The sequence below is a fragment of the Balaenoptera ricei genome, chromosome 15, assembly GCF_028023285.1.
Source record: "Balaenoptera ricei isolate mBalRic1 chromosome 15, mBalRic1.hap2, whole genome shotgun sequence".
Taxonomy (NCBI): domain Eukaryota; kingdom Metazoa; phylum Chordata; class Mammalia; order Artiodactyla; family Balaenopteridae; genus Balaenoptera; species Balaenoptera ricei.
In genome coordinates this window covers 82,551,459-82,572,639 of record NC_082653.1, presented here as the reverse complement: position 1 = coordinate 82,572,639, position 21,181 = coordinate 82,551,459, and the positions used below count along the sequence as shown (strand labels likewise).

At 45.0% G+C, this 21,181-nt stretch overlaps 2 protein-coding genes across 8 annotated transcripts in view; one reads left to right on the top strand and one right to left on the bottom strand.

Moving 5' to 3' along the window:
- The window catches only part of ZCWPW1 (zinc finger CW-type and PWWP domain containing 1), a 30,194-nt gene extending 15,168 nt beyond the window's left edge, over nt 1-15,026 (bottom strand). For 3 of the 7 annotated variants that reach the window (XM_059896144.1, XM_059896150.1, XM_059896151.1), the window contains exons 1-8: nt 14,685-14,732; nt 12,394-12,503; nt 8,812-8,871; nt 7,744-7,997; nt 7,179-7,257; nt 5,968-6,058; nt 5,514-5,671; nt 5,181-5,303 (exon numbers count right to left, since the gene is read on the bottom strand). In XM_059896144.1, the coding sequence (XP_059752127.1) occupies nt 5,181-5,303; nt 5,514-5,671; nt 5,968-6,058; nt 7,179-7,257; nt 7,744-7,997; nt 8,812-8,839 (733 nt within the window). In that variant the 5' untranslated portion in view covers nt 8,840-8,871; nt 12,394-12,503; nt 14,685-14,732. Of the gene's footprint in view, nt 1-5,180; nt 5,304-5,513; nt 5,672-5,967; nt 6,059-7,178; nt 7,258-7,743; nt 7,998-8,811; nt 8,872-12,393; nt 12,504-14,684; nt 14,816-14,904 lie in introns of those variants that run through there. The other 4 variants (XM_059896145.1, XM_059896148.1, XM_059896146.1 and 1 more) reach the window with 4 other exon arrangements.
- A 790-nt stretch (nt 15,027-15,816) lies between these two features.
- On the top strand, nt 15,817-21,028 carry MEPCE (methylphosphate capping enzyme). Its single transcript, XM_059897807.1, has 4 exons — nt 15,817-18,548; nt 19,793-20,011; nt 20,189-20,315; nt 20,432-21,028. Exons 1-4 carry the CDS (start codon nt 16,872-16,874, stop codon nt 20,482-20,484), a joined length of 2,076 nt encoding a protein of 691 aa, XP_059753790.1. The 5' UTR covers nt 15,817-16,871; the 3' UTR covers nt 20,485-21,028.
- Nucleotides 21,029-21,181: the final 153 nt, after the last annotated feature.

The following is a 21,181-nucleotide window of genomic DNA, read 5'->3' as shown; positions in this document are numbered from 1 at the left end:
CGTTTCTCAAACTATTTACTTCAGGCTGTGCTCAATGGCCAAACACTCCTTTTATCCATTACCTTCCAAACTCTCATCTCCACCTTTCTCTACCCCCACATCTTCTAAGTTGACCCAACGTCCCACAAAGCCTCTCCTCTCTCCCTCCCAAACTCTTCCACTATAGTCTTTGGGATTCCAAACAAAAGCAACAGAAGTCCACATGTCTTCAATCTCTTCTCTGAAATTCTGCCTCCTTTCTGAAATCTGGTGATGCGCTAATGACACTGCCCCAACCCGACCCCACCCCACCGCTGAAGCCCTCTAAGAAGAGCCTGTCCTTCTCACATACCCCACGCCAGAAAGTGGGGTCAGCATCATCCTTACTCCCCATTGACACTTGCAGACCATTACTATCCTCCCTCCTATAAAACCCTTCCTCACTCGAGGTCTATGCCATGGGACTACACTGCCCTCTCATCACCCTTGTCACGATGCTGGCATCTGGTTCAGTCTTCTCCTCTCTACCTCCTGCCCTCGTAGATGACCACTACAGTCACAGGGGTAACTCACAAGGCACCCCATATGTTCTCCTCCATGCCACCTCGGTAACCCCCTCACCTCAGGAACCCACTCCCACCCTGCATGCCACACCCAGTCATCTGCAGGGACCGCGCACTCCCCTGAACCACTTATCTAAACCCCTGTCTGATAAAAAATGCCCCATCCTTCCACCTTACTTGCTCCAAGACCCCTGTGGCAACTTTCACTTTATCTAGATCTCCAATCCACTGGCCCCTACCTTTCTCTCAATCTAGTAGCAATTAAGATTAATTGTTTTTCTTCACTCTGTACTTACGCAGGTTTAATTTCCTTAGATTCTCTTCCAGACATCAACAACTCCCTTTCCCTCTGTCCTTCCTCCCACCCAGCTAGCAAACACAATTCTGAATGAACCCACTCTACTTTTTCTGTGCCTATACTCATTTGACTGAGCATTGCTAGAGAAAAATCACTGACCAGCCACATAGGTATACTATATATTCACAGCTAACAATATCAACCAATACGTTTCTCTAGTAAGTTCACTCTCCCACTGTCAAATTTTACCTTGAATGCCGAAACATAAGGGATAAGGGATGCCCTCCATCCCACCAAAATCATCCCTCAGAAAAGCAGTTGGCTTACATTTGGGTCCCTTCACAATATCTCATATTATGGATCACCTTCTCAATTGCTTTATTTTGAAGAATAAAGTACTGGTTGAGAATGATATATTAGTCTGAAAAGACAGTTTCCAATGATAGTTTTGGATGTTTACAGAGGTGACCTGGGAAGACTAGAAAAAAAGAGTGGGGGAAAGGGCCAGGGACCATAAAAGTGAACAGAGATCAATCAAATAAATGGTGGTTGTAAAAATAATGAATATTCATGAGGAAATGAGTGCGGGAAAATCATCCTAATGCTATAAAACTAGATATTTATGGTTTAGGATGAACTTTCCAATGACAGTTTTTAAAGACATAGAGTTCCTTAAAGTTTCCTTTCAAGCAACTTACAAAGAAGAGAAGAGGTGTTTGAAAACTGTGTTTGAGGCTCATGATGTGGCTCTGTGATAATAAAGGCTGATGTCATAGACACAGGTCAAGAGCATTTCAGTTGACCGCTCATTCTTGAAACACTAGCTTTCTTGGGTTCCGTGATCCCTCATTCTCCCATTTCCCCATCCCATCTTTCTGGTAACTCCCTCCTCAGTCTCCTTCACTGAGTTCTCCTCGCTCTCTGTCCAATCTCTAAATCTCTGAGTTGGAATTCCAAAGCCTAATCATGGGTCTTCACTCCCCATGCTGCACTTTCTCCTGAGGCCGGCTCATCCACTCCCTCAGCTTTGAAATCCATTTTCACAGCTGACAACACACAGATGTACGCTAACAGCCTCTGTTCTGAGCTCCCGGTTCCTATAGCCATCTTGCTCTTTGATATCTCCATCTGGATGTCTCACAACGATCTCAAACCTAATGGGCCCAAACCCAAATGCTTGATCTTATCCTACAGAACTGTTTTGTCCCACCTCCTTTCACATAACTGCTCAAGCCAGAAGCCAATCATCTTTGACAAACCCTCTCCTCTCTCTCACCTCCCAATATCCAGCTCATTACCAAGTTCTGAGAATTTTACCTCTAAAACATATCTTAAAACCATTCACTTCTTGTCTCCTTCATCATCCTAATCCAAGCCACCAAAACATCTAATCCTAGCACTAACTTCCTAGCTGGTCTACTCTTGTCTCCCCATACTCCATTCTCCAATTAATCACCAAAGGGATCCTTTTAAAACATCAATTTGATGATGTCACTTCCCTGGTTAAAACCCACCAGGGACTTCCCACTAAACTTAAGATAAAATTCTCACTTTGTAACATGGTCTTTGATCTAGCCACTGCCTACCTCCTTACATTTATCCAGAGCCACTTTCCAGCCTTGTTTCCCTTGCTCTCTGAATCCCAATTATACCAGCTTTCTTTCAGTACCTGGAGTACGACAATCTTCACCTTACCTAAAACTTTCTCCTACGCTTCACTTGGCTAACTTCTAGTCTTGTTCCAGGTTTCAGCTTAAATGTTATTTCCTTATAAATGCTTTCTCTAGCTGACCCAATCTTAATTAGGTCTCCACCATTTCCTCTAGTGACATTCTTTTCCTACCCTTCACAGAACTTAATGCAAATCTACTGGATACTCCCTTTCTACTTCCTGCTCCAGGAGCACCCACCTCTCCTTGGCAACTGTGAAAAACAGGAAGAGTGGATCATTAATAGGAAGAGGCTTACATAGTCACTACTACCACAATTCAACTCACGAGCACTGCCAAAGGAGTGAACTTCCATCTCCCAGGCTAAAATCTATCCCTCGCCTTAATACTGAGAGTTACAGGAGAGGGAACACTACTACCCAGACCAGCCGACTGCCCACATTAGACTTATACCTCCAGCTCTTTATACTGATTGCCATGTCATTACAACACGAGGAGTGGTTTACTGCCCTAGACTACCTTGTTTCGTACCTGCATAGTCTTCCTAGAGTTTTCTTTCAAGTATGTACAAACTATATTATTCTTCTATAATCCAAATTATATATATACGCATGCTTATTAGACACCAGCTGACTGTTTAGTCCCCTGTTCCTTAATCTTCGGGTTCTGGTTTTTGGTTTTTTTTCTTTTTTGGTGCAAGCCTGTTTTCCCCCAGATTAAGTCTACTTATTTTCAAAATTTTAAACATACTAATATATTGCATGATCTATTTTATTTATCATACTAAAATTTCCCAATATTACCAAGGTTATTTCACACAATGTATTTGTTTGTTATCTATCTAGCACACTAAAACTGTAAATTCTATGACAGCAAGGATTATCTATTTTGTTCACTAACATATTTCTAGTACCCAGCACAATGCCTGGCATATAATATAAGGCATTAAAAACTATTGTTAAAAGAATAAATAAATCTATATGCATCCTTATTTCCCTCCATCCAATCTGAAAGGCTGTGTCCTTTCTGACTCAAAATAAACCCTCTGGTTCTCTTCTCATTCTCTTCTTTAATCTCTCCCTCTCTATAAACAATTTTCCCTCAGCATATAAATATGCCGACAATAAAGAGGTCAAGTGTCTTTCTTTTAAAAGAAAGCTAAAAAAAAAGAAAGAAAAATCTTCCATCTACTTTATACCCACTCCCCTTTATTTACTATTTTTTCCCTCCTAGTTTTCACATCTAAACTAATTGAAAAAAGTATCTATTCTTCAACCAACAATAACCTGCCATTCACCCTCACCAACCCCTATGGTTGCTCTAATCAACCCTAATGATTTCCTAATTGTGATATCTGTTGATTTTCAAATCTTTATTCTTTTTGTTATCTCTGTAGTAGCATTTAACATGGCTAACACTCCCTCTTTCTTGACATTCTCTCCTCCCCTGGAATCTGTGATACCACACTCTCCTAGTTTTCCTCCTACCTTTCTGAGCTTTCTCTTAGTTCTTCTTAGCTTTCTCCCTGGGTAGCTCTTCCTCTGCTCAACCCTAAACATTATGTTCCCCCAGTGTTTTTATCCAATGTTCCCTTTTCACTCTACACCCTCTTCTTGGAAAATTTCATCTATTCCTATTGATGCAGATGACTCCCGAATCTGTATCTCCGAGAGCCCAGACCCCTTTCTTGAGCTCTAAAGCTCATCACAGACCCCCTAACTCATGCAAAGCTCAATCCATCATCTTCAACTTGCTCTTTCTTCTATATTTTCCACTTCAGATCATGATTCTTCATCCACTCAGTCACTCATGCCGGAAAACAGGACCATCCTAGAGGCCTCACTCTTCCTCAGCTCTCATATCCAGCAGCAATCATATTATATTGATCTTGCGTCCTAAAGATCTCAATTTTGTCTCTTCCTCTTCACTGCTATTGTCTGTCTTCCTTGCCTGGATAATTATTTCTATGGGTCTAGTTTTTCTCCTGCCAATCCATCTTCCATGCTAGTGCCAGAGCAAGCTTTCTAAAATGCAAATCTTATCAAGTTTTGCCTACTTAATGTCAATGGTTCCTCTTTACTTTTAAAATAAAATCCAACTTCCTTAGCCTGACTTGTAAGGTCCTTTAACATCTGGTGCTTACTTGCCTCTAGCCTTATCTCCCCCATCCCTACAACCTCCTACCCCCCAAAATACCCAAAAGCTACAAACATTAGCCCTCCTCCATTACTCTGCCAATAATTATCACTCTGACCCCCATCCCCACCTTAGTTCGTCTGACTAAATTATACTTCAAGATCTGGCTCAAATGATATCTTTTTCTTGGAAACTTTTCCAGGACTACTCCCAATTTGTAGCTTTCTTGTTGGCCTTCCTCACAAGCTTCGCTCTCGCGCGACAGGCTTATATTTGTTTCCTCTGCATTTACTCAGTACCTCCTAAAATGCCTAGAATTTAGCAAGCACCAAACACCTGTGGATTATATGACTGAATAATTGAATGAATGAAATAGTTCTCTCTCTTCCTCAGCACCATATCCTCTAACAAGCAGCTGTGAGGGATAAATTATAGTCCTTTGCATAATTTCCTCTAACATCCTAACCCTTACCTCTGTCCTCCACCTCCAATTTTCAAGCCCAAGTAGGTTTTTCAAACCATGGCTGAACTCACCAAAACCACTTCCCTCTCCTTTTTGTTGGTCCCTGATCTGAGAATGATCCTGAACTGTTTTCTTCAGTTGGTCTTTCTGTTTGTGCTCATGTCCACTTTGGGCTTTCTCCATTTTCTCATCTTCTGGGAAGATAAAAGAAAACATTGTAGGGTAGGGAGATGAAGAAGAGAATCTTTGTAGATAGTACAGGCCAGTTAAAGAAGGAAGAAGAATCATAGCTCAACAGTTTCAAGTCTTGGGCTGAAAATTCTCAGTATGCCCACTGTCCAATTCCCTAATTTCATGGAGTAAGTACTTGAGCCAGGTGTCAAAGTGTATCTGACTATACTTACGAGTGGCCTTCTTTCTTTTGCTTAAGGAGAGTTTATTGAATTTCTTCTCAGAGGGTGCAGGATCTGGCTGGCCTGGCTTAGATGTCTTTATCTCAGGGATTACTCCACCTTCCTGAGAGGCTGAAATCTCTAGAATATGCGGTACCACTACCCTCTCTCTGCAAATAAGATTTTTAATTAAAAGGTATAAAGGGGCAATTTGTAGTACCCCTCTTTTGAAAAAACCCAAGGATAAAAGTTAGGAGGACAGAAGAATTGTAAGCTCTCTATGGCCTCCTGAGGTCATTTTATCCATCTACTGGCCTATTTTTCCCAACTCAACTCAAGTGTCTTTCCTGAGATGAGAGAAATCTATAGAGATATGAAAAATGACTAGATAGATAGATAGATGGATAACCATTTATCAATATTAAGTCCACCCTGTGATCAACTCGCCTCACTGGGATAAACTTACCCATCAGCATTATTATTATCAGTAGTAGAAGAAGCAATTCCTGGTTCCTTGTCTAACTGGGTACATCTTGTAGGCTGGGCACAGGAAGTCTCTGCAAAATCAAGGCTAGATTCCATCCCTCCCAAAACAAAATACTATAAGCAGAGAAGCAATTAAAGAAAACAACTACTCCATTATTTCCAACTGTAAACTTTCATTAAAATATCTCCCATCAGTTGCCTGGAAGAGCTTACCTTTGGACTTTTGCCACACCATAGAACTTTCAAGTTTGTTTTTTTTTTTTTTTTTAAATATTTATTTATTTATTTGTTTGGTTGTGCCAGGTCTCAGTTGCGGCAGGCGGGGTCCTCAGCTGTGGTTCACAGTCTACTTAGTTGCAGCTCACCGGCTCCTTAGTTGTGGCATGAGAACTCTTAGTTGTGGCATGCATGTGGGACCTAGTTCCCCAACCAGGGATCGAACCCGGGCCCCCTGCATTGGGAGCGTGAAGTCTCAACCACTGTGCTACCAGGGAAGTTCCAACTTTCAAGTTTTTTAATTCTCAGGAAAAACTACAAATCTACATCCTTCTGCAAGCCTTTCCAGATTGATGTGCCTATTCTAGGATAGCCAGGTAATATTAATTTTATTTTGTGTACATAACAGAAATTTTATGTACCATGTTTTATATCATTTGTTCCTCAAACTTTCTCTAGGAATGGAAGTATACCTAAGAATAGCTGAAAATGTCAAACCACTGTCCTTAGCCTCATGACCTTATGGAGAAGGCCTTACGACCTATGCTATAGAGTTCCTTATTCTAAAATCAAATTCCTGAGCATATGTTAAAGCAGTATTAGAAACAGAAATATACAAGGGTAAATGGAGACTAAGTTCTTCAAATCTGGGAAAAATAATTTATCTTTTCTATGAAGATTGTAAACATATAGAAATAAATTTAAATTACATTTAAAAAATCTAGATGAGACTATTTTTATATTCTGAAGTCAATGTAATCTACCTTTCTAAAAGTCTGTACCCTCTGTCTAAGGTGGTTTAGCTATAGTCCTCTTGATAGAAGATGAAGTATTTAAAAATACTTCAAAGTCTCATCTAATATTTCCTTACTTAGAAAGATGGAAGGAAGGAGAGAAGCTATCGACTTACTCTACCCCTCAGATAACAATTTCTTTGCCAAACTGAAACTCTTTTTCTCTCACTAAAAGCCATACCCAAGCACTCCTGGAGGGACTTCTGTAGCACAATCTGGACAATCTCCTCAAATTCTGCATTGGTAAGAGTTGATTTTCCCTGCAGAGAGAAGGGTAGGGGAGAAAAACTGCTCATCTTTCCCCAGTCCTCCTCTGTGACTAGTCAAGGAAGCCTCCTTTAGATGAGGCAGTAAGTTCACAAGACTGAGAGCATAAAGTCAACCTAAGGATTCCATAAATTCTATCCCAGATCTCCTGGGAGTAAAGGAGTCAAAGAAAAGGAAAAAGTTTATAAAATTTCTGTCTACTTCTACTCTCACCTCCATCCCACCTCAGCCCCTCCCTGCCCAGTATGCCCTGCTAAACACTTTCATCAAAACACTTTTTACCTCTTCGAGAAGAAAATAGAAGCCCCAAAAAGAAATCAAAAACTGAAACTACAGGATGAATTTTCCCTGTGGGATTTACCACATTCAAATTTATGTTATAAATATTTAAATGTCTTCTGAAATGAAAAGATCCTGTTTGCCCAGGCTGGGTGACTAGGAGAAACTGTCCCACTAGAGCCCATCATTGTGATTTTTACCTTTTCCTTCTTCTTTGCTTTCTTGTTGTCTTGAGCCCTTCCTTTTATCTCCTGGCCACTGCCTGTACCATTCTCTTCGGTTGTTTTCTCCTTCTTCTTCTCTAACCTGGCCTTTAGCAGGCTTGGCCTGGTCTCTGCCTCTGGGGAACTGATCCCCAGGATCTCCTCCTTCGATGAGTTAAGGTTACAGGGCATCAGGCTATGCAGTTTTTGTGCAGGTGGGGCAAAGGTTTTCTTTGGTCCCTTCCCGCATTCTGAAAGAAATGTGATCATCAAATGGAATTTATGAAATATAGAATCTAACACAGAAATTGCCAAACACTGCCACTGATTGACCATATCAGAATTACCTGGATATGAAATATTGATTATAATATTATAATATTATATTATGAAATATTATGATATGAAAAAATAATAATTATTTAACAAATTCAGATTCCTAGGCCTTCCTTCCCCAACCCTCCCAGCCCCCGACCCTCTCATCCCTGCCCTAAGATTCTGATGAAGTAGTTTGAAGTGAGGCCCAAGAATCTGTAATTTTACAAGGCTATCTAGATGATTCTGATGCACTACCAGGTTTAAGAACCACTGAGTAAGTCAAAGGTGATAAATATAAGTATGCAGGAAACTGAATTATTCAAATGTGAAAATTTTTTTTAATTTGCTTGTTTTAACTTTGCACAAAATTTTAGGGGAAATTAGAGAAATTTTTAAAAACCTAGTCAAAATCTACAAACGATGCAATGAAAATTGTACTGATCCTCCCAGGTATAAGTAATGTATCTTTCTTCTGAGCTTCCATAATACTTTGTACCTGTCCTGTGGCATTTACCACATTTAAATTCATGTTTTAAATATCTAAATGTCTCTTCTTTCCCTACGAGTTCATACATTTCTTGAATAAGACTGTTTCTAAGTCAAATATATTTCACTCAAAGTGTCTAGAAAAGTAGTAACTTTAACAAAGTGGACATGAAATACATGTGAATTGAGCTTCCCTTTGGAGGTAAAGGTGTCCAGATGACCAAGGGCTGAGAAAGAAGAGGAAAGTGACTCTTGACTCACCATCTTTACTCTGCAAGGTTGTCATCATTCAGCTCAGAAGCTACACTTTTCTTTATGCCTCTGTTAGAAAAAAGAAATGAACTGCTATGACTCTGAACATGATTTTTTAAATTTTATTGAAGCCTAGCTGATTTACAATGTTCTGTTAATTTCTGCTGCACAGCAAAGTGAGTCAGTTAAACTTATATATATTCTTTTTCATATTCTTCACCATTATGGTTTATCACAGGATACTGAATATAGTTCCCTGTGCTATACAGTGCTGATCGAACATGATTTTAAACTTTCTCCTCTCCCTGTCTTCTTGGGTTCAGGGTCTCTTTGCCTGGGACACTTGAACTACATTTTCTGCCTTCTTGACTACAATTCTACTCCTCAGCAGTGCCAGTTACATGCTGGAGGATAATAAGAGTTGCTGTTTTAAAGATCAGCAACAATCCTTAGTGTTTTAAGTTTCTAGAACCATGTGCAACATGAGGTAGGCACTTGTAAGTAGGTAGAAATGATAGTGGTAGTGATTTGTTAAAAAACAAAATTCAGGGGCTTCCCTGGTGGCACAGTGGTTAAGAACCCGCCTGCTAATGCAGGGGACACGGGTTCGAGCCCTGGTCCGGGAAGATCCCACATGCCGCAGAGCAACTAAGCCCATGCACCACAACTACTGAGCCTGTGCTCTAGAGCCTGCGTGCCACAACTACTGAGCCCACGCGCCTAGAGCCCGTGCTCGGCAATAAGAGAAGCCACCGCAGTGAGAAGCCCGCGCACCGCAACGAAGAGTAGCCCTCGCTCACCGCAACTAGAGAAAGCCCGCGCGCAGCAACGAAGACCCAATGCAACCAAACAAAAAATTTAAAAAAAAATTCAACTGAGTAAATTTTGAGGAGCGTATTGGCTTTATTCAACAATTCACGAATTGGGCAGCATCCAATCTACCAGATAGACAGGAGCTCCAAGGAGCTATACAAAATTAAAGACTTTTACAGGCAGAAGGGAGCAGGAACAAGGAAGTAATACTAGGCAAAAAAAAAAAAGCAGGTTGGTCATACAAGGTTATTTTCCTTTAAGGGACTACTGGAGTCTATCAGGCAGATTACCCAACTAGTGCTGATCAGGCAATTCCTGATTGACTGGTTTAAGATTCCATTTCTGGGAGACCTAACATTGTAATTAAGTTGTCTTGGTTTAGTGACTTGGAGCTTAGCATAAGCAACCCCATTTGGTGCCTCTTATTAAAACAAGACACGTTTTTAACAGCCAGAAATATAAATAGTAGTAGAGTAGTGGTAGTAGGGTGTGGGCAGTCCTGGGAGTTAAACAGTGAGTTTTCTTCAGAGGGATAACCTCATTTCACAAGGTTCTCCTAAATACTTAGAAAAAAAAAAAAAAACCTATAAATTCTCCTACCTAATTCAGACATCCCTATGCATAGAGAACCCCCTTTATTAACATCACTATAATGTATATCTTCCCTTTACCTAGATCTTCTAGTCTAATAAATTTCCGAATGTGCTGGATTCTCGCGATTTCTATTCATGGCTCAGAAATATTTAGTAATCAGCAGAGGTCCCCAGAGAAGCTAGTAATAAGAATCTAGCATATTCACTCTATATCCATAGTTTATCTGTAGCTATCTACTCACAGATGTTCTATACAATATCAGCATGCTTCATTATTTCTACCAAAATTGTGACTAATAATAATGAATAACACTTATTGAGAACTCACTATAAACTTTGGATATGTCATCTCATTTAATTCTCTCAATACATCTATGAGATTGATACCATTTTACAATTGGGGAAATTGACGCTTAGAGGGATTTAGAGACATTAAGTAATCGATAAAGTGGTAAAAATCAGGATTAGAACCTGTCTGATTTATAAGTTTGTGTTATGAACTGTGCTACTCTACATCCCAATCGTCTAGTTCAGTAGTTCAGTGCTTCACAATAATTTTAATATCACAGCACACATGTAAAGCACACATTAAAAGTACACATTGAAACACACAGGAAATATTTCTAGGTACTCTAGGGTAAAAGGACCAGGCTGCCCACATCCATATAAAACTGAGGGATGGGAGTGGGGGGCCTCCAGCCACACTAAAGGCTGAAGAGGTTAACACCTCTACACAGCTATAAGTCATTTGTGACCCAGCACAGTGCCAAGACTCATCTTGTGATGTTCCAAGAACTTGTACATTTTTCCAGTTTTCACTTTCCACCATTAATATTATTTCTACCCAGCTGTGGTTTGCCCAAAACCTCAGTGTTAATACATGGTAGAGTCAAGATGAACCCAGGTTTTGGCTTCTAAATTCTAATAACATGTCTGTTCTTCTCAGTGATCTTATTTCTGGCTGTTGGTTTTGAGTGCTTTGAAGGCCCTGGACCTGAAACTCAATCTTCCAACTCTGCCATCTGCCACTATAAAGAGATCCAAAAGCAGCATAAAATGGATCTTTGGGTTCATACAGTCTTCCCTCTAAAGGGGCTGAAAATTTTACGACCCTCAAATGGCCAAGCTAAACACTCAGTTGTTCAGGGTGTAGAATTCCTCCCTCCAGATCCCAAGATGAATTCAAAAGGTACTGGAGACTTGACTTAGTGTGGCCACAGCATGGCTGAATATAAAGTATTTTTAATTTTTTTTTTTTGGTATTTTTCTGTTCCTTTTCTTCATTCCATAAATGCGAATAATTGATATGCGCTATTCTGCAGTAACTACTTTTCCTATATATTAAGAAGCACATTTTATCATTGTTTCCATCTTAACTTTTCACCACCAACTCCCAAACTTATTTGACTCTGGAAAAAAAGCAAGTGGGACATTGGGGGAGAATCACTGCAGCAAACTGGTCCCTTCTTTATGATAATCCTAAACAGAAGCCAGAAACTGGATAAAATTAGGCTGCAAAAGGAATAATATTAAAAAAAAAATTAAAAAAAAATATTTAAAAAAAAAAGGAATAATAATAATAAATGACAAACATATCTTCTCCCAGACTCTAGAATTCCAAAAATGATCCTGAGAAGTCCCTATGAAGACAATCAGAATTATAAAACTATACTAAATGAGAAAAACAAAATGAAAATTAGTGTACCTGAGATGACAAAATTTGATTTTTTTAAATGTTCATCTATATAAGATGCTTGTGTATCCATAAACTATCTCTGGAAGAATACACAAGAAACTGACAAAAGTGTCTCAGCAGATTGGAAACGGGTGGCTGGGGGTGGAAATGAGCTCTCTACTGTACCCTCTTGTGTAACTCTAGCATTTTATACATATACCACCATTTCAAAGTGATTTTTTAAACTCTATTTTTAAAATAAAAAGAGTATTTTAATCAACCTAAAACGGCAAAATTTTTCCAATATTTAGGTTCAAATCATTATCTAAACCTATACTGACCTCTCTAGGCAAAAGTGTGTTACTGGAGCCCCAACCAACTAGATAAAATTGTGGATCACTGTTGAGTTAATAAGATGTAGTAAATATACAAGCAGCAATGAATACTGGTTTTCCTTAACCTACACTGAGGGTGTGATGAAGAACATTACTTTTAAATAAAATCTCTAACCTGATCAATAGAGAAGGGAAAGTCTGGAAGTCACTGTCTGACAAGCCAAGTCTCTGCTCCTCTGTTTCAGGTGAAGTATTTTCTCCCACAATAACGAATGTTGAAATCTACTTCAGAGAGAGAAAAACAATTTTAAGGAAGTTAATAAATATACAAAATACCACCAACTTTCACCTGGCCAGCTATGAGATGACTGGGGGCTCTAGACCCAGGAATAGGGGCTCTAGACCCAGGAATAACATTTGAGGTTCTAATTTCTTTTTTCTGACCTTAGATGAAAAAAGAGAGACCAAAAAATCCAATAAAGCTTTAAGTGTGAAAGTAACAGAAAGTTCCATAACCAGATCCTAACTACTGAACTGACATAAGAAAGAAGGGTGAATAAGGAGGAGAAAATAACTTAGAAATAATAAAGGGAACCAAGAGAAGGTGAATGAGCTGTTCCAAAAAATAGTTTTCTTTCATTTAGAACACTAAAAATCATGACACTGATTATAGAATGAAATCACCTAGCTCAGCAGATCTCAAAGTGTGATCCAAAGACCCCTGAGGGCCCCCTCCCTTTTTCAACTACTTATCTGTGTTAGGCTGGGTTTTCTCATACTTTTCAACCAAAACAAGATATCGTAACAGATTGAATTCAGAAACAGATGAAAATCCAGCTGTTTTCTATTAAGCCAGACATGAAAGAGATTTGCAGAAATGTAAAACACCATTCTTCATACTAAATTTTCTTTCATTTAGGAAAATACATTTTTCATTAAAATATTATCTATGTTAACATTATGTAATGGGTTTATTATCGTTATTTTAAAATTAATAAATAAATGTTTAATTTTTTTCTCAGTTTAATTTCTAATATACTAGTATCAATAGATCCATAAATAGATATAAACCAATCTTTGGAATCCTTCATAATTTTTAAGAGTATAAAAGGATTCTGAGACCAAAATGTTTGAGAATTGATCTAGCTAAATAAATTCAGTCTTGTCAATATTTTTCAAAAAGCATTAATCCTCCTCCCCCTTCCCCCCATTTAGAATATGTTCACAAATTTCTCCCCTCTTAAGTATCCAATTATTCCCTCTTTATATTGTCCCTGGAATCCTTGGTCTAAAAGAAAAGAAACCCTTTAGGATTGTCCTCTAACACAGACTCCGTGAGCCTCAAAAAACTGTATTTAAAGACTATATTTTGAAAAAAAAAAACAAGAAGACTATATTTTGAGCAGAGAACAAGAAAGATCGAGTTTCTGTTCTCACCGAGCTGACATTCTAGTGGGAGTAGTTAGACACAAACAAAAATAAGTAAATATATATTGTAAAATAAATAAATAAAGACTATATTTTGGGAGCAGTTTTCTCAGGGTTACTTGAGATGCTGCCTCCCAGGCTTGAAGTCCTCAGTATGGCCACCAGATAAAACATAACTCTTAAATAAATAAATAAGGACTATATTTTAAATATCCTTTAAGCTGGAGTTTGATTTCTTTTTGTCTTAATGTCTAACGGCATGTAGATCCCTGCTCATTATCATTCCTCCGTCAGTAAGAGGTTTTTTTCTCTCTCTTCCTTCCTTCCTGTCTCCTTCTTTCTTTCTTCCTTCTTTCTCTCATGTGCACTCAGCAAGCATGATTTAAAACTTTTAACAAGACAGAAGGAAAAAATGATCCCCGCTACGCTTACTGCCCATAGCAGACTACCTAACAAGACATTTCCTGTCATAACTAACTGAACTAAACCTTTTACATAATCTTATAAATAAATTAATGGTGACTAAAGCTTCTCGGTTCAGAGAGTGCAAGGAAGCACAGAGATACGGGCACTTATCACCGAAACAGACTCTTTCTTTAGGACCCTGATCCTGGTTCAGACCCTTGCTATCTAACTCCCGAAAAGCTTCCATACTTGCCCCAAACTATTGCCGACCTCACACTAGCCTTTTGTGTTGTTTTCGCTTACAGGGGTCATGCCCATGGACTCCCAGACTCCGGCAGCATTTTGCCTCACAGAGCACCAAGGCGACGTCTGGAACAATAAAAGGCCTAATTCCACCTTATAAACCAGAGGGAAGAACTTTGAGGGACCCACATTTTTCCCTCTCTCTTCCCTCACCAATTCTGCCTTAAGCACAGCATTTAAAACCCGTAGGTACCACAGAACCAAAACTCCTTGACTCCCCTCAAAGGGTAAAACAGTGGCTTTCTAGCCTCTCCTCCCCATCAACAACTCCCCCACCATGAGAGAATTTCGCCTCAGCTCCCGCTCCCCACCCACAACCCGCGGAGGCACCAGGATCCGCATTCTCGCTCAGGTCCGTCGTCGCCCGCCGTCGCCCGCCGTGATATTGAGTTACTTTTGTTTGTTTGTTGGGAGTAAGTTTGCGGTTAGAGATTCTGAGGACAGGGGTTAAGAGTTGGACGGCACCCTGAAGAGAAAACTTCTCAGGCGACAGGTGCCAGGATTGACCACGCCTAGCACCTTCAGCTGCAAGCGGAGAAGCACCAGCTACCTTCTGGAGAGATGAGAACCTAAGGGCGAGGAGCACAGTGGGCTAAGGCAGAGATTCTCCAAGCACCTCGAACCTCGAGCCACTTTTCCCGCCACCAGGGAAAGGCGCGAGGCCACGCACAAGCTCCACCTCCACCCCCACCGGCGGCGTGCTCGCAGGGCTAAGGCGCATGCGCAACTGGAATCGGCTTCTGCGTCTGCGCAGCTGAGTTATTTCCGCCATCTTCCAACAGAACGCCCTGTAAAACTACAAATCCCATAATCCTCGTTGGCCTCCCTTTTTTTAGGTGGCAGCAATAGCGCCTGATCGTTCAAGATGCACATCTTCCTTTTACTAACTTTTCTCCGTGCCCCAGACTGCCTTTTCCTTCCTCTGGGAATCGTGCACTGATTCCCATTCTTCCTCTTACTCTCCTTCATGCCCTTATTTTGGTATTTTATTTTGAGACTCTCCTTAACCCCATTCTCGCCTCTTCCTCCCTCTTCTCAGCCACAGGACCCGCACCCCAAGCGCTGTTGGCAAGGAGAACGAGCCACCAAGCACCCTCTGGAAAGGCCGTCGAGTAGCTTCTTCCCCATTGACTGAGGCAGGGGGTCCCCAAAGCAGGCCAAAGCCTCTTCTCCGCCCACATTCGTTTTTATATAAGGCGGCGCGAAGCCGCAGCGTGTGCTCGGGAAGGCCTGCGTACGAGGGGGCGGTGGTGGTGGGTGTACTGCTATTGGCGGCTGTGGTGGGCGTCGGGGTCGCTCTCCGCGGGCTGGGGGGCTCGTGCGCAGACGTCGGGTGGTGGGCGGAGGCTTTGGTGTCCGGGAGGTGGGTGGGGAGGCGGAGAGGAGGGCGTAGTGTCCCCAGGTGATTGCGATTGGGGAAAGGCGGAGGAGCGAGAGAACTACTCGGCCATTTCGGGGGAAGAGGAAGTTGGACAACATTGCCTGTTTTAGTATTTTTTTTTTTCCAGTTCAGCAGAGAGTATTTTCCAGGGGGTGAGTTAAAATGACCTGTCATATTATACTGAGAACAGTTCGTAGGAAGACGGGCAGTACGCTCCGCTCTTTCCCCTCCCCTACTTTTAGGTGCACCCCTCCACTCCCTCGGAAGCCCTTCTAAATAGGTGGACACAGGGGGCAACCAGGTCATGAATAATTCATGAGGGCCGCCCCGTTCCTTAGCCACGCCCCTCCGAGTCGTGCTGACGCATGATGCGTGTACCAAACCTGAGGAAGCAACGTAACAGTCCCCGCCCCTAGCACGGAGGGCGGGGCGTCATCTCCAGCACGTGCTGCATCTACCCGCGCAAGCCCAAAAGGGTGTGCGCAGGCGCTGCCCACTAGGGGGAGGAAGGAGGCGGGGTAGGGAGGTTGCTGGTTTAGAGCCGGGCGGAGACCGCTGAGACTCATTCCTCAGGAGCAAGGGTCGGGTGTCAAGGAGACCTTTTCACACCAGCTCCCCGTCCCCCGCCTACGGTGGGTGGGATCGCGCGGCAGAGACAAAGGATATCAGTAGGGACGGACATAGCTGCGAAGGGAAGTAGGGTGTCAGTTTGGGGTGGTGGGCTTTTGTGGGGGCTGAGAGGGGCTATATTTAAACTCCCGGAGCCGTTAAGTTGGTTCGTACTCCGATGCGCGCGCAACCAGGGTGGTGGCGGAGTGCGCATGCGTGATTCCAGGGAGAGAGGAACGCGCCCCAGCAGTGCGCGCTCGCGGCGAAGCGGTAGTGGTAGTGGAGAAAGGGGTCGGCGCACGCGCGGTTGATTCCTCGAGTTCGGGTCTCGCGGGCATCTTGTTTTGGTCTCGCGGGCGAGTAGGGCGCGCTTCGGGGGAGGCGCTTGGGCGCGAGACTAGGGGAGAGAAGCAGAACTGCGCGCGCACTCGCGAAAGGGGCGGGGGGAAGCGAGCGGGGTCTAGGAAGGGGGGTTAAGCCCCCGGTCCCCCCGGTTGCCCTCGACTGGGACGGAATAAGGGGAGGAAATGATCGAGATGGCGGCGGAGAAGGAGCCGTTTCTGGTGCCGGCCCCGCCGCCGCCGCTCAAAGATGAGTCGGGCGGAGGGGGCGGCCCCACTGTGCAATCGCACCGAGAGGCAGCCTCCGGGGAGCTCCGCGGCGGAACACAGCGTGGGCCGGGCCCGCGCGCACACTCGGCGGGATCCCCGGCTTCTGGGGCCGGCAAGGAGAGCCCCGGGGCTGCATCCGCCCCTCGGGGCGGTCAGTCGCAGCAGCAACGAGGGGGCGGCCCCCAGGCGCAGTCGCACGGGGAGGCCCGCTTGTCGGATACCCCCGGGCGAGCCGCTCCCCCGGACGTGGGGGAGGAGCGACGGGGAGGGGGCGGAACAGAACTGGGCCCCCCTGCTCCTCCTCGACCCCGTAATGGCTATCAGCCCCACCGGCCCCCTGGGGGAGGTGGGGGCAAGAGGAGAAATAGCTGTAATGTAGGGGGAGGTGGTGGAGGCTTCAAACATCCGGCCTTCAAGAGGCGCAGGCGGGTCAATTCGGACTGTGATTCTGTCTTACCCTCCAACTTCCTCCTGGGGGGCAATATCTTTGATCCATTGAACCTGAATAGTCTCCTGGATGAGGAAGTGAGCCGCGCACTCAATGCGGAGACCCCAAAGTCATCCCCACTTCCGGCCAAGGGGCGAGATCCAGTGGAGATCCTCATCCCCAAAGATATTACAGACCCTCTCAGTCTCAATACTTGCACTGATGAGGGCCACGTAGTCCTTGCTTCGCCACTCAAGACTGGTCGGAAGCGGCATAGACACCGGGGACAGCACCACCAGCAGCAGCAGCAGCAGCAGGCAGCTGGAGGGAATGATAGCCACTCCGTGCTGCCCACAGCCCCCCTCAGTTCCTCACTCCATGGGGAGGGCACCCCGCAGCAGCAGCAGCAGCATGGAGGCCAGAACCGGGACGCCCCCGAACCCTATGAACTCAACACAGCCATCAACTGCAGGGATGAGGTCGTGTCTCCCCTTCCATCTGCCCTACAGGGTCCCTCAGGCTCCCTTTCAGCCCCTCCAGCTGCCTCAGTTACCTCTGCACCCCCGTCTTCCTCCTCACGACATCGCAAACGTCGCAGGACTTCCAGCAAGTCAGAGGCAGGGGCTAGGGGTGGAGGCCAGGGTCCCAAGGAAAAGGGCCGAGGGAGTGGGGGAGGCCGCCACCACCTCCACCCACTACCTGCTGCGGGCTTCAAAAAGCAACAGTGCAAGTTCCAGTATGGGAATTTTTGCAAGTACTATGGGTACCGCAATCCTTCCTGTGAGGATGGGCGCCTTCGGGTGTTGAAGCCTGAGTGGTTTCGGGGTCGGGACGTCCTAGATCTGGGCTGCAATGTGGGCCATTTGACCCTGAGCATTGCCTGTAAGTGGGGCCCGTCCCGCATGGTGGGCCTGGATATTGATGCCCAGCTCATCCACTCGGCCCGCCAAAACATCCGACACTACCTGTCCGAAGAGCTGCGTCTGCCACCCCAGACTTCTGACGGGGCCCCAGGAGCAGAGAGTGAGGAAGGGACCACAACCGTCCGAAAGAGAAGCTACTTCCCAGCCTCACTGACAGCCAGCCGGGGTCCCATTGCTGCACCCCAAGTGCCCTTGGATGGAGCAGACACATCCGTCTTCCCCCACAATGTTGTCTTCGTCACGGTAAGAGGGTTCACAGGCTCTTGGGATAGGGGCCAGGAATAAAGATGAGATTAAATGGGAACATGGCAGGGAAAGGTTATGACCCAGAGGGTGTCTGTGCATGCACCCCTCCCTAGGAAAACCAAGTCCTCGAGAGAAGGGTCTGAATCTGCGATTGATTCCACAGGGTGTGTCTCCCCCCCCCTATAACTGGGTCGGGGGATGGCGGGGGGTGGCTCTACTTGGAGTCCTTTCTCATGACTGCAAGCCCCAGAATTGGGGCAGACTCCTCTTGCCCTGCTCTTGGCCAGTACTGTAATCCAGACCTGTCGACCTTCCCCATTAGAGGATGTGGTCCAGATGAAGACTTGTCCTCCAACCTACTGAAGGTGCATGAAGGGATGGGTTTCAGACATGGAATGTCTTGGGATGCGGGGCGGGGGGGGGGGGGGAGAATTAGGGTAGTGGCTGACTAATTACAGTTTCTGTCCTTTGATAGGGACCTTGTTTGCATTAGATGCAGAGTTGATTGTCAGTGGCCAGGAACCTAAGCGGCTTGGCCTTAGGTCATCTCCATACTGACCCTAGATGGTGGGATGGGGAAGCGTCAGAAAGAGTACTGTGGGGAAGCAGGAGAGAGTGCCATGTCTTCAGTGTCTGTCCCCTGACTGCAGGTGGATTCCCATAAAATGCTCCAGTTAGGCCAGCTACAGAAATAGTTGGCAGTGTGTTGGGTTACAACCTAGAAGAATGGACTTTGCAGAGGGTGGTAATGATCTTATCATCCAGAAAAGGTTTCCTGAGGGATGGGGTTCTTCCATTTCTCTGGGAGAAAAAGAATAGGCCTGAAACTTCGCCAGTCCCAACTACAGGGAAGGAACCCACAGGTCTCCCCTTTCAAACCTGGGTTGGGGCCCTTTGCATAACGTTGAATCTCTCAGCTTAATGACTGTGGGGTGGGAATAAGTAGGGGACAGGGTCTTGGGAGAACCCCACCATTCTTTCTCTGCAATTTGACCCCCGCCTTTGTGATCTCGTGGATAATTTGCTCAATTTAAAGTTACCCAAGCTCCCTTTTTATGATTGGCTTACCACCAATAGAAAGCAAGAAAATGAGACTCAAACAGGGCACCATTTGGGAGTTATTTTGAGGAGTGTCAGAGCAGATTGTGGCCAAGGACTAAAGTGAGGCTGCAGAGTGGGTTGTGAGGGGGCAGTGGTTCTTTTATGCCTCTGTTGACCTCACCCCCAATTCTTGCCCTCAGGGTAACTACGTGCTGGATCGAGATGAGCTGGTGGAGGCCCAAAAACCCGAGTATGATGTGGTGCTCTGCCTCAGCCTCACCAAGTGGGTGCATCTCAACTGGGGAGACGAGGGGCTGAAGCGCATGTTTCGCCGAATCTACCGGCACCTACATCCTGGGGGCATCCTGGTCCTGGAGCCCCAGCCTTGGTCATCCTACGGCAGGAGAAAGACTCTCACGGTGAGTTGGGGTTTCTGTGGAAGTTGGGCCTCTCCTTCCTTTAGTTGAGGCAAGGAAGGCCTCAAAGAAGCAGGAAGAGGACTTTCTGAACAAGGTGAAAAGGCCCCCTGGGTGGGCATCAGCCTCCACCAGCAGAGAAGGCAACGAGCTAAAGTGATCCCTTGCCCTCCTCCCTAGGAAACAATCTACAAGAACTACTATCGAATTCAGCTGAAGCCAGAGCAGTTCAGTTCCTACCTGACATCCCCAGAGGTGGGCTTCTCCAGCTATGAGCTTGTGGCCACACCCCACAACACCTCCAGAGGTAAGGCTGGCTTATTTTGTTGGGGGAGGAAGGGAGGCCAGTCCTGGCGCAGGGTGCAGACCCTGTGGAGTCTTAAGGTCCTGCCAACCCCTCCTGATTGCACACTCTTCCCTCAGGCTTCCAGCGTCCTGTGTACCTGTTCCACAAGGCCCATTCCCCCAGCCACTAAGTGGCCCCCTGAACAGAAAGTGTGAAGCTGCCCGCTGCTCCAAAGGACCTGGGGGGGGAAAGGAAAGTATCCCAAGGTCTTTTCTTTCTGCCTCCAAAAATAGTTCCCTCTCCTGGATCTGCAGAGAAAGCTTTTCCTGTGTTGCTGCCCCAGCCTCTTCCCTCCACCTCTGGCACCTAAGCAGCAAGCCCAGCTGTGCTGGAGTCACCATCATCTTCCTCTCCCCTAGCCCACTGGGCTGGATGGCATGGACTGTTTGCTGCCCTCTGTTCTCCGAGGGCATGGGAGGTGGGGGGTATCAAGTTCTCTAGCCTCTTCCTCCTGTTCTCCCAAGGAGAGATTCCCATTTCTCCTCGGCCCTTGTCCCTAGCTGCGTTTCAGTGGACCACGGATAGACGGACTGAGGGTTAAGAGGGGGCGTTGCTGGGGAGGCATGCAGGTACTGTGAAAATCCTTCCCTCTGCTGTCCCTCACTGGGAGAGGGGGTTGGGTTTGGAATGTGAGAACAGCACAATAAACTTGATGTTTAGGGCAGTGGCCCACACACCTGTGTCTGGCACATTCTAGTTTGGGGGGGGACGGGGGAGGGGGGTGGTGGTGGGGGGATGGTGCCTCCTGGTAGAACCTGTGCTTCCTCTCTGCCCAAACTATAGTCTTAAGGAAGAGGGCAGGTTTTTCAATGGTTGGGAAGGTTGCT